The sequence below is a fragment of the Emydura macquarii genome, unplaced genomic scaffold (genome assembly GCF_026122565.2).
Source record: "Emydura macquarii macquarii isolate MOO-44397 ecotype Brisbane River unplaced genomic scaffold, CSIRO-AGI_Emac_v2 contig_968, whole genome shotgun sequence".
Classification (NCBI taxonomy): domain Eukaryota; kingdom Metazoa; phylum Chordata; order Testudines; family Chelidae; genus Emydura; species Emydura macquarii.
The window spans coordinates 10,236,296-10,248,298 of NW_027131105.1; the positions used below are offsets into that span (position 1 = coordinate 10,236,296).

General features: G+C 37.2%; 1 protein-coding gene across 1 annotated transcript in view; it reads left to right on the forward strand.

Moving 5' to 3' along the window:
* The window catches only part of CACNA2D3 (calcium voltage-gated channel auxiliary subunit alpha2delta 3), a 665,237-nt gene that overhangs the window by 538,454 nt on the left and 114,780 nt on the right, over positions 1–12,003 (forward strand). The window contains exons 20-25 of the mRNA XM_067544184.1: positions 1,352–1,419; positions 4,045–4,090; positions 4,247–4,344; positions 5,577–5,670; positions 7,602–7,697; positions 11,602–11,723. Of these exons, the coding sequence (XP_067400285.1) occupies positions 1,352–1,419; positions 4,045–4,090; positions 4,247–4,344; positions 5,577–5,670; positions 7,602–7,697; positions 11,602–11,723 (524 nt within the window). The remainder of the gene's footprint in view (positions 1–1,351; positions 1,420–4,044; positions 4,091–4,246; positions 4,345–5,576; positions 5,671–7,601; positions 7,698–11,601; positions 11,724–12,003) is intronic.

Genomic DNA, 12,003 nt, shown 5'->3' on the forward strand with positions numbered 1-12,003 from the left:
TTCATCAGACTCATTGTACTCACATTTGTACAAATCTTGTGAGCTCATTAAAAGCTCATCAGCAGGAGCTTACAATAAAATATCCCTGGACAATGCTGAAAATAGCAAAGAAAAGAGGCTTTCCGGCATTCCTTTCAGCTTTTCCCGGGATGGAAAGTTTATGCAAGCTCACATAGGCAAACTCACTGTGTTTGTCATGGCTTACGTTTCATTAAAATAATACTCAGTTGAGGTTTACGTTGAACAAGAGGTTTTTGCAAGTACTCAGAGAGCCATAAATACTATAATCCATTTAACTAACTACATATTTAGCCCCATTTTAATTTTTTTTTTCCGCAACAAAAATGCAATATAAATGGAGGTAGTATTTCACTTCCAATTTGAGGTTTTTATATGTTGTTTCTGAGAACTATCTTCAGTATATTTGCATCGCTAAAACTGAATAAGTCAGCCATATTTTTTTCGCATGTGTTTTAGCAAAAAGGGCAAGAAATCACTAACTGAATGCCCAAAATTGCATTAGAAATAATCCATTAATAAAAGTATATTTACTGCATCCTATGTTCAAAGAGGGCAGCTGCTAATTGCAGAGCTCTACTGCAATTTTCCGGTGAGCCTAGACCACTCTTCTGGCACATATATCTATCAGAAGGTATCCTGCACTGCAGCTGCATCAGTTCATTAGAAAGAGGGAGAGACTTTTAAGGTCCCCTCCCATGCACCTCATCACTTCTGAACAACCCTATATAGGGCAGTAGATTTCCTTTTTTAAAATAACAGATTACTTAATTTTTGAAAAACTTTAAGTGGTGCTAAATAAAGTCAATGAAGAAAATATAAACAGATGAAAAATGTGAGCAGCAGAAAAATTACATTGAGAATTTGTTCATGACACCATTATTAGTTCTGATGTTTCTTTCCTTTCACCAGCTCCATTGGCTTCCATGCTTTATAAAAGGGTTAGTTTCTCAATAGCTGAGTCTGATTTTCGAAGAGTCGTCTTCTCTATGGTAAACCTGTGGGCAAGTTCAGGACTTGGATGAAGAATGAACATGCTGGGTGAATAGCTGTGTGCTTAGAGGGGCTTGTTTGTTCATTTGTCAAAGAGTGAGTGGTTTGCTGCACCTCTAAGCACACATAAGTACAGCCAATTGCTGCTGGCACATCAAACCCCAAATGGCATTGGAGTAGCTAGTTGAACAATAAATATTATCAGTGGAATTTGGAAACAAACTGTTTTAAAAATTGTTCATAGTACATGAACTGGAATTGTTAGAAAGGCAAAATGACTCTCAGTCTCTGCTTTTATTTGTGCCACAGATTTCAAGGTCTGCTTTATTTCTCTGCACAGTTTAGGTGTGGCTCTCTCTAGAGGACACGGCAAATATTTCTTTAGAGGGAACGTAACTATAGAAGAAGGTAAGAGACCATCTACCCTCTTGTGGTGCTTACAGTTTTATTGTTGATCTTTAGTTAGCCTACAGCTTGTGCGCCTCTTACATGGTTTCTCTGAAGATTCCTTAGGGAAATTAGATCATATCTGATATTCAGACTTGGTGTTTAAGTTTTTTAATATGACATGTATTCAGAATGTCCTTATGAATCTTCTTTTCTGGAAGCCTCCCATTCTGAAGAATCACTTAAGGGTTCATGTTTGTTGTTAATAATCTTTATAGAAGAAACTTCAGGTTAATTTCTGAATCAAGATATTGCATGTATTTAAAGTAGTATTTTGCTATGCCCAAACTAAATTGCGGTAAACCTTATCACCACACAATGTAAAGCAAGTCAATATTAATCAACTTTGAACTGGGTCTAGAGCTAAGTGCTTTTGGTTTTGATATTTTGTTTTCTTTTTATTAGCAAAACTAAAAGAAAAAACACTTTCTTCTTTCTGGAGTTTTAATTTTGATAAGTTCATTAGTGAAATGGATGGAAGTATCAAAACAGTGACCAAAGTGCTTTCCTGCAAGGAGAAGTTGGGTGAGCAGAGGCAGCTGTGTGGGGATGAGGTCAGGAATGGAAGGGTGTGGACTTGGTCCTGTATGGAATACAATATGAGAGGGACCTGGGGAAGGAAAATCAGGAGAGTAGAAGAAGAGCAATAATTCAGGGAGCTAGGTAGGTAGAAACATCCTCAGGAGCAGGTAGATCGTAACCAACATATAACGGATGTAGCTTTATGATGGCCATTCACAGTGGAGGAGCCTTGTGCTGAGAGGGTGTGGAGAGAAGTTGTAGCGGTGGCTTCAAATAATCAGCATTATGTGAAAAGGTGTTCAAAAAGCAATGCTTGCTGCTAAGGCTTCAGGAAAAACACTGAAAAGATCTGTATTCATTTCCCGGCCCCGTCACATACTTTCTCTGTGACCCCAGACAAGTCAGTTTATTTTTGTGCATCTTAGTTACCTATCTGTAAATTGGGCAAAATAATTCTTCTCTACTTCACAGAATTGTTGCGAAGGTAAATACATTAATGTTTGTGAGGCACTCAGATACCATATAAGTATCTAGAAAGAAAGAAAGATAGCTTGGTGGGAGCATTGTAACCTTTACCCTCTGAGCTGTTCCCAACACACCTCTGACCTATCTATCTTCCTTCATCCAATCCCACATCTTGGTCTCTCTGTCTGACATTTGCTCTTGGATGTCTCATCATCCACTTAAGCCTTAACATAGCCACAACCAAACTCTGCTCTCTCAAACCTCTCCACTTTTCTGACTGTATCTCTCTTGACAATATTACCATCCTCCCAATCACTAAGGACCATGATTTTGAATCCACACTGTTGTTTCCACATCTGCTATCACGTCAGATTCAAGCTGCTTGTCACCACTTTTCTCACTTTGCATAACAACTCTGCCCCCTTCACTTGGCTAATGTTCATACACTCATCTGTCTTTGTCAGATTCTCAGATGTGCATGCCCCCCTTTTGTATTTCACCTTATAGATGTTACGACCTTCCTGAGCTCATTGCAAGCCCTTACGCTATGCACATTTAAGCCTTCTTAAGACTCACTTCTGCTATGCTACCTATAGTTCATCTTGCTGAGCTGTGTATTAAGTAAGAAAGAAAGGAACAAAAAAGTCAGTTTCTGGTTCCCTGCTTCTTTCTGGTTCCCAATTTCTGGATCTTTCTTTCTTTCTTTCTTTCTTGTAAGCTCTTTGTGCAGTGACCATTCCTACTTCTTTATCTACCATTAGCATAATACACAGTAATAATAAATTATTGCCTGAATGTTCAAAACATGGACCTTAAGTTGGACCTGCAGAGCATATGTGCTTATATATAATTGCATGCATAAATCCCACATTTATGCACATAGTTATGTATGTACTTACATCTTCATAGGTAAAACTCAGGGTCCAGATTGTGAAAATTTAGCCCATTTTGCCTTTTATATACTCTCTAATATCCTGGGACCAACATATTTGCAACATTTACTGATATCAGGTTAAAAGAGTTTTAAAATTACCAACATTTAAATTTATGTTGCTATGTAACTAATACTACAGTACTGATCTACAGGCATGTATATGAAGTGGTAATATAATAGACACCTTCTAGACTATTCTGTAAACTCCTATTCATATTCATGGAAGCATTGCATCCTTTTGTTTTAAAAAAATATTACCATTTCTGAAAAAATGTTCTTCCTTGAAACTCTGGATTATGTTGTTGTAACATAAAAGGCTTTATTAAAATGACAAGAGCAAGGGAATTCAAAGTTGTCCTCTACTTTACCATAATGCACCTTTTTTTCCTCAGGTCTTCAGATCTCCAAACATATCATATGAATTTAAATAGCTATGCACAAACAAATTACTTTACTCCTGGCATTTCATGCTTAACTCTCATGTACTTGGCTCTTGCCAGTTTGTCAAACCCTAAAGTGTATTTGAACATAGTTTACTGTGATTTATTACGCTGTGGTAATAATACTCCTTCCAAGAAGGAAAAGTGTATGTTATGAAATGGATGTAAATATCCATCTGTTACCTAGACTGCTCCCTGTATAACCTATTATTATTCCTGTTACAGGTTTGCATGATTTAGAACACCCTGATGTATCTTTGGCAGATGAATGGTAAGTCTTAAACAAAGCATGAAATTGGTGTCTGTTACCCTTCTTTGTTTAATGTTGTTTGTGCTTGCTGTTCCCAGCTCTTCACATTCAAAGACAAGGAAAGATCATGCTTATAAATATTTACATTATAGTATTTTGGCAACATTATGTTCTCAGGTCATATTGCAATACTGACGTACATCCTGAACACCATCAAATGACTCAGTTAGAAGCTATTAAACTCTATCTCACAGGAAAAGAGCCATTGCTTCAATGTGAGTATGTTAAATATTTTTATACTGATAAATTTGATAGACTTTCCCATATCAAAACCATGGTTGTATTTAAGCTTTACATAATGAAATGTTAATTAGTTGAATTGATAATATGGTTGGACAGGAATGGTTAGCTGACATCACCTTGCAAATTCCATATTAACTTGAGAGCATAAGGCAATATAGTGGTACAGTACTTACACATACTGATACCCAGATATTTTACTAAATACAGTATTGACAAACCAAACACTGATTTTCCAGTTTACACTAGGTAGCCATACTATCTTCTGTCATGGTCTCCTCAGATCTTCTTAATTAAGGATGATTGGGCTGAGACAGTACTTGGATGAGACTTGTAGAGAAAACACCAGATGCTTCAGGAAGTGGTGATGGTGAACTCTTAGGGAGGTGGCACTCTTCCCAAAGAGTTAGAAAAGATTGAATACTCCAGTCCAGTAGCAGAAAACAGGTCGTCCTTTAGATGATATGTAAACCCGAGATCTGGAACTCTCATGATCATTGCTCAGCACACGCAGTAAAATGACATAGAGATGGATTTAAGCAGCAGGCCACAACTTCATTAACTTAATATTGGGGAAGGGCATTCCCTGCTCTGTCTCCTTTGTACCAGGCATTTAAGTGAGTCCAATGAAGGGTTACAGGACTCCTACCATATAACCTGTAACTCCCTCTCCCCAGCAAGGGAGACAGAAGGTACCAAATGAGGGACTTGGTCTGTGAAGATTTCAGGTCTCCCCTTTTTCCATAGTTCCATCCATGAAATCCCAGGAGTCCATCTTTTGGGAGCTGACCATTTCGGTTGATTTGGGTGGGTCATCTTAATATACCTTATAGCTTGTTTTGCAAGAGATGGATCATAAATCTGGGGTCCTGTACAAATGCCAGCATGAGAAATTGCAGTGTCTTACCTGTGTCACTTCAAAGGGATAAGGTATTCTTCATTTCCTAATCTAAAATTATTGCTGGTGCCATTATAAAGGCTGCCAGGTTTCACACTAGCACAAAGCATGAGGGAGAATTTTGGTGATGGCTGAACTGAAGTAATTTAAAACTTTACATATTTAACTTGTAATTCTGTGAAGAGCCCATATGCTTCAAGTAGATGAAATATAGGTTGAATATAAATAAGTAATAAAACATTTTGATTTGACTTTTTTTTCCACCATATATGTAATCTATTTTTGCTATTGCTTTAATACATATAATAGGTGATAAAGAATTGATACAAGAAGTTCTGTTTGATGCAGTGGTGAGTGCACCAATAGAAGCTTATTGGACCAGTCTAGCTCTAAATAAATCAGAGTAAGTAAATACATTCATATGCACATTTTATTCTAATAATAAGGTACACACAGGCATATGTTGTGAAATATGATTATGAAATATGACTGAAAAACACCTAAATAATTTAAGAACCTTTTACCCAGAAAGGTTAGATGGGTGCATTATAAATACCTATCTAACTGGGCTGATCTGATAATGAAAAAATTGTGGGTGATATTTCTTTGGAAGATTGAACAAATATTTTGAATCAACTTTGTGTCCATTGTGAGTTCATTTTCTTCAGACATTTGAGAGCTTGAACTTCACTGAAATTAATGAAAAGCAAATGTAAAACATTTGAGCTTAAATATTTACTGAAGGCCAATTTTGAACAGAATTGTCACTTTTAAAATTTGCCCTGTGTTGGTTAGTTTTTGAGATTATACAGTTTTTAACAATACAGAATAACATATGAAACTAACAAACAGTGTATGAATTGGAAATACAACACAGTGTTCAGAATTATTCTCTAAGAAATTCATGGAGAATTTCCGAAAATGAATATCTTTGTGAAATTTGTAATTTGTTCGAGAGCAGGTTATGTACATAAAAGAGTGAAATTAATTGCATAAATTATTCCTTGCACATTATTCAGTCAGACTTTCTAGACATAAATCTTGCATATGAAAGCATATAGGTTTTAAAATTTTCCAAAACCAGGTTGGAACTAAACTCTCTACTGTACAATAGATTAGCTATTCCTTTATTTGAGCTTTTACACTACGTATGATGCACTAAAGCCATAATATTATGCAGAGAAATGTGATATATATTGGGAGAATAGGTAATTTGATTAGCAGAGCCTATGTGAGCTATCATTGTAGGAAAGGAATTCTGGAGACTATCCAGTTGAGATTTGGTTACGTTTGTACAATTTTCTGTGTTGTATGAAAAGGCCTGTTATTGTAAAGCCACATATGATACAGTGAGGTAATTAGTTGAGGTTGGTTTGTAATTACTCGGATTGTGATTTTTCCGTCTCCATTTTTAGGAAATCCACAGAGTAACTGTGGGTGAAAAGAGAAAAATAGCATGGAAGTATAAGTTTTATTCTGTTTAAGTCAAATGTTTAAAAAAAGATCAAAGTTTAAAAATACACAACAAAAATCCAGCCTGAAAAAGTGTGTTGATTATTCTCCCTGTAAAATTAATTCTGCTTATATTTGTACTGAACTGATAACCAACAGTAGTAAAATCTAATTCTACATACTAGGGGTTACCTAGTCTATTCTTAAGAGATAAGAAATTATTTTCTATAAATCTATTATTTGTGTTAATATACCCTAAGCTTTTAGGGTGAAATTCACACAGCAATATAAGGTTTTTCAGAGTCCTCCAACACAATGGAACCACAGCTATTCCACTCTATGCGTGAAAGGCAACTGCAGTGTGTGTGTACAGAGAGACTCTTATGCCGCTTTTGAATCCCCTGTGCCAGTACAGATATAGGTCATTGTGGAGGAATAGGGAGTTGGAGGCTGGTAGTGAGAGCGCCAAAGGTGTGGTCACTGGTTTTGTGATAATATGGACCTGGTGGTTACAACTCTTCAGAGATGATGTAATGGGTGAGCAGGGTTTATAGTCCCTGTTCCCAGCCTGGGACCTGGATGAATGACTATGAGGAGCTATGGTGATATTTACCCCACACACTTTCATGCCCTAGTCTCCATGTAATTCCACCACACAAAGCTCTTGTACCCAATTTGAAAAAAGAGATTTCTTGCAGGAGCCAAATAACTTTTCAAAGCTATGTGTTTGTGAAAGTCAGCATATGTTTATCTTAACAAAAATGAACACACATTTCAATACATTTAAAAATCAGAGGACTAAACTAAAAAATGCTCTTTCAGTAGCTCTATCTATTTACTGTTTAGACATGTTATCTTTGCTTGTGTGCTGCTCTATTTCAGAAACTCTGACAAGGGAGTAGAGGTTGCCTTTCTTGGAACCCGGACGGGTCTATCTCGTATCAACCTATTTGTGGGACCAGAACAACTTACTAATCAGTAAGTCACATGACTGTGTTGGAGGGGCAGATGGGAAGATAAGAAAAATGTTCAATTTTATGAGATATGCTCTTATTTTTCTTCACCAAAGTTTCACACTGGCAAAGTGAAATATGTACAATAAATTAGAACAGTTCTGTAGGCTTTTTTAGATTTTTCTGTAACTTTTGGAAATAACGTGCTATTTTTCACCTGCTTATTAGCTATAATAGGAGCCTTTTTTCAGTCCGTGTGTTTGCTTTTTTCCACCCTTCTGTAGTTAGACTTACATCTTGATTATTCAGAGCAAAACTAAGAAGATACTGTAGCCACAGAAAACGGGGGAAATCGTGCAAATTTTTTTTGAGCCCATCTCAAAACAAATATCTTTAGGTGTTTTCAGCAATTATTCACCCCAGTTGTGGAATTCCCTCCCACTGAAGATCCGTAACACTTAGTATGCTGATATTACTAAATCAAAATTTAATTTTACTTATTCTTCAATGCCTTTGGCTCACAGAATGGCAGATATGCATTATGTTATTTATAACATATGCTAGGATACTTCAGTTTGAAGGATTGTATGTAGGTTTAGCAATGTGTCATATCTCAGTCTACTGTGAGGTGCTTGCATGGTGGATTATTATGGCTTTAAAGTGTAATTTATGCCACTCAACCCTGCTCTTAGAATATTTATAAAGTTAATTTTTGGAAGAGAAAAAGCCACACCAAAGTATTTTTTAAAATGTCATCACGCTGCTCATTATAAAAGTCCTTAATACTGAATATTGCACAGTGTAGAAGGAAAAATAATTCTTTGCCAATTATATTAAGCTTAGATAACAATATAGACGACAGGATCATGTTGAATATTATGGGAAATTGTTGGAATTTTTTCTGAACAGCTTGGTGTCAATGTGATTGTTTTATTCTTTGAAAAAGTGCAAAACTTAGTAAGTATAAGTAATATGATAGTTTGGGGTGTGGCAGTGTTGTGTGGAGATTAGTGCAGGGGTGTCAGAGTCAGGAAATGCTGATTCTATGTCCACCTTTGCATTGGCTTGCTGCATGATTTTAAGCAAGATACTTAAACCGTGGGTGCATCAGTTTGCCCAACAGTAAAATGGTGTTGCAGTTCTGAGTGTTGCAGCACCTAACTTTTAGGTGTCTAGCCGCTTAGTGGAATCCACAGACCTGTATTTCCTTCATTCCGATAATGACTTTTAGGGTCCCCTCCGATGCACCTAAAAGTCGGACTTTCCGATAACCCGAGGTTAGGTGCCCAGGTTTCCTATATAATGAATGGAGAGTTGTTAGCCATATAAGAACAAGATCCACAAAAGCCAACACACAAAGTAGGGAGCTGTCTTAAATAACCAATAGCAGATGCCAATAAGAGGGGTGTGTACTAAGGCATGCCCCTCAACGTGTTAGGTGCTACATCTGGCTGGAGAAAGGTGTCTATCTCTGCTTGGGATCCACTGCCATGATCCCTTTCCTGGAACCAGGCACCTGAACTAATTCTTGTAAGAACAGTGGCAGCACAACCGAACTGCACCCAAAATGGGTTGGTGGAGGGAGAGGTGAAGAGGAGAGGCGGTGGCCTCCCTTATGATATTTAGCTCACTGGACTTTAGGATATTCTGGTGTGGGTCTCTCTCAATCTCTCCTCTCTGCACTGGACCAGAGAGTGAGTGAGTGACTGACTCTATAGTCCAGTTGTTAGGGTGCTCAACTGTGAGTTGGGAAACCCTGTTCAAATCCCTGGTCCTTATCAGGTGGGGGGAATGGAACTGGGGTCTTCCATGTCCTGAGTGAGTTTCCTAACCACTGGGCTAATGCTTGTGAAAGAGTCCTCTTTCCCTCCCTGTTTGTTTTGTATGTGGTACTAGGTGTGCTCTGAGCATACCTACTGGATTGGGCCCTCCAGGCAAGCAAAGTGAGGCAATGTCTAGTTTCACCTGGTTTGAAGATCTTTGCTGGAGTTTGGGCATAAGATAGGCACTGGCCAGGACTGAGATAGCAGTGCACGTGCCCAGAAGCAGAAATGTAGTCGCCTCAGGGATTTAAACCATGGAAATGTAGGTTCTGAGGGATTTTAAGCATCTCCAGGGTTAGGCGGCAGCTTAGTAGGTGTTTTGAGCATCTCAGTGTCAACTAAATTTTGGACTTGGGCATCTAAAAGGGGAGTTAGGCACTTAAGTTCTTTTAGGGATCTGAGCATAAGTGCAAAGGTGTTGTAGCAATATGTTAGTACTATTTATATCATGCAGATATAAGCTAAATATAAAAATTCAGATGGACTAACTTGAAAGAGATTAGTTGTTCAGAATAGGTTAATTCCCACAGTTAGCATGACACAGAAGTTGGTGTTTTAGGGCTTAGGTTTCATAAAGTAAAATCGCACAGAATTATCTAGTAAAACTCAATTTTCTGCTATCTACTCATATATTTCTATTCTAATCCTCTATAATAACCTGTAATGGTAAAGAACCATCAGGCTATACCTTTGATATATACTTTTATTTACTTAGAATCCAATCCTGTTCCCTCTGAAGTCCATGGCAAAACTCCTATTGACTTCAGCAGTAGGAGGAAAATGCTCTTAGTTTATACATGTCATATCATTAGCAAATCATGCTGACAGTATTACTATTTTTATGCTCCATCCACTATCTACAATGAATACTTCAATCCTTTTAATAGAGCTAATAATATTTAATGTAATTCTAGGAAAATCAACATTACAGCAATATTTAGCATTGTGTAGGAAGAGGTACTTCTCTTCTCTTACAGCTACATATGACTCTCAATTAAACTGCAAGGACAATGGTAGAAATGCATTAAAAAGCAGAGTTATAGATGTGTGAAAAGGTTTTAAGAAAGAAAGCATTCATTTTGGCCTTCCTAATACATCTTTACCCAGATTTTGTCTTTAGGACCTATTTCTAAGGAATTTGCAATATGCAAGTGCAAATATGTGTGGAACATACTGATTTCAGTGCCAGAAAATGCCGCAATACCTATGCTGCAATTTTTGGAAGTATGTGTTTCTTAAAATGGAGCTTTCTAAAACAAACTTCCTCTAGTTACTGTAGCTTATTGCAAGAGGCTCTCTGTATTGCAAATGTCAGGAAAACATGTATGTGTTTTGTGCAAGGTAATCTGCTCCTTATGCTTATGATAACTAAGGATTTTTTGCATGGTATTAATCTGAATACACACTATTGTTGTCGGGTGGAAAATCTGTTGGCTGGAATCAGTGGCCTTGCAGCTTGTGCTGCTGTTGTCCTCATCCAGCACACTGGAATCAAGGAGCACAGAGAAGATAGTTGCATTTTTTTCTCATATGATCCCTCCCTTCACCTCACTAAGCTTTCTTTGACATCCTTTTTGGGGGAAGAATATAGCCATTGTTCACCCCAACCCCATATTTTCTTGGGAAGCAAGGTTGTTAATCATGTTGGTCTAACTCAAAACTTGAACTTGATTTGCTTGAAACAGTTGCCCTCACTCATTACAACACCTCTTCCACCACACATAGCTAGTTTAAAAAGTAAAACATTATTTCAACATGCTGCTTTAAAGAAAAAGGCATTTTTCTTAATTTCTACAGTACTACAGTTTTCCAAAGTACTATTTGACTTTGGTTGAGTTTTTTTACCCCTTTCTCCACTCTTCTCAGTTTGCACATGGCAGGGCTGCTACCAGCTTTGTTGTCTGAGAAGATACTGCAAATATATCAAGAATAATTATTCAGTGATATAGTTGCCTCGTTTACTGCATAAATGTATAGAAAACAACCCAAAATAGAAGTCCATTTTCTTTCCCAAAGGCTAGGATGCTGTTTTGTTTTCACTTTCAAGCTTGAAATGTTTTTGTGATATACAAAAAGCAGCAAGTATTTTTTTTCTTCTCTTTCAAGAGACTTCCTGACAGCTGAAGACAAAGAGAATATTTTTAATGCTGATCATTTTCCACTCTGGTATAGAAGAGCCGCCGAGCAGATACCTGGCAGCTTTGTCTATTCAATCCCATTTAGTACAGGTCTGTAATATTTTAAATACTGAACCATGTATAACACTGGGAAGATCCCATATACATTGATGTAATCAGGAAAGGGTTTTGACCTGAGTCTCATCTTCTGAAATCTGCACTGAAATGTTCACCAAGTTCACCAATCCTGTAACTAAGTGCATTTTTTACAGTGCCCCAAATGAAACCTAGAAATGTGGCTTAAAAGTGAAATGCATGATTCTTCTCTCACTTACACTAATGTAAATCTGGAGTAACTCCATTGAAGTCAATAGTTGCCTGGGTGTAAAAC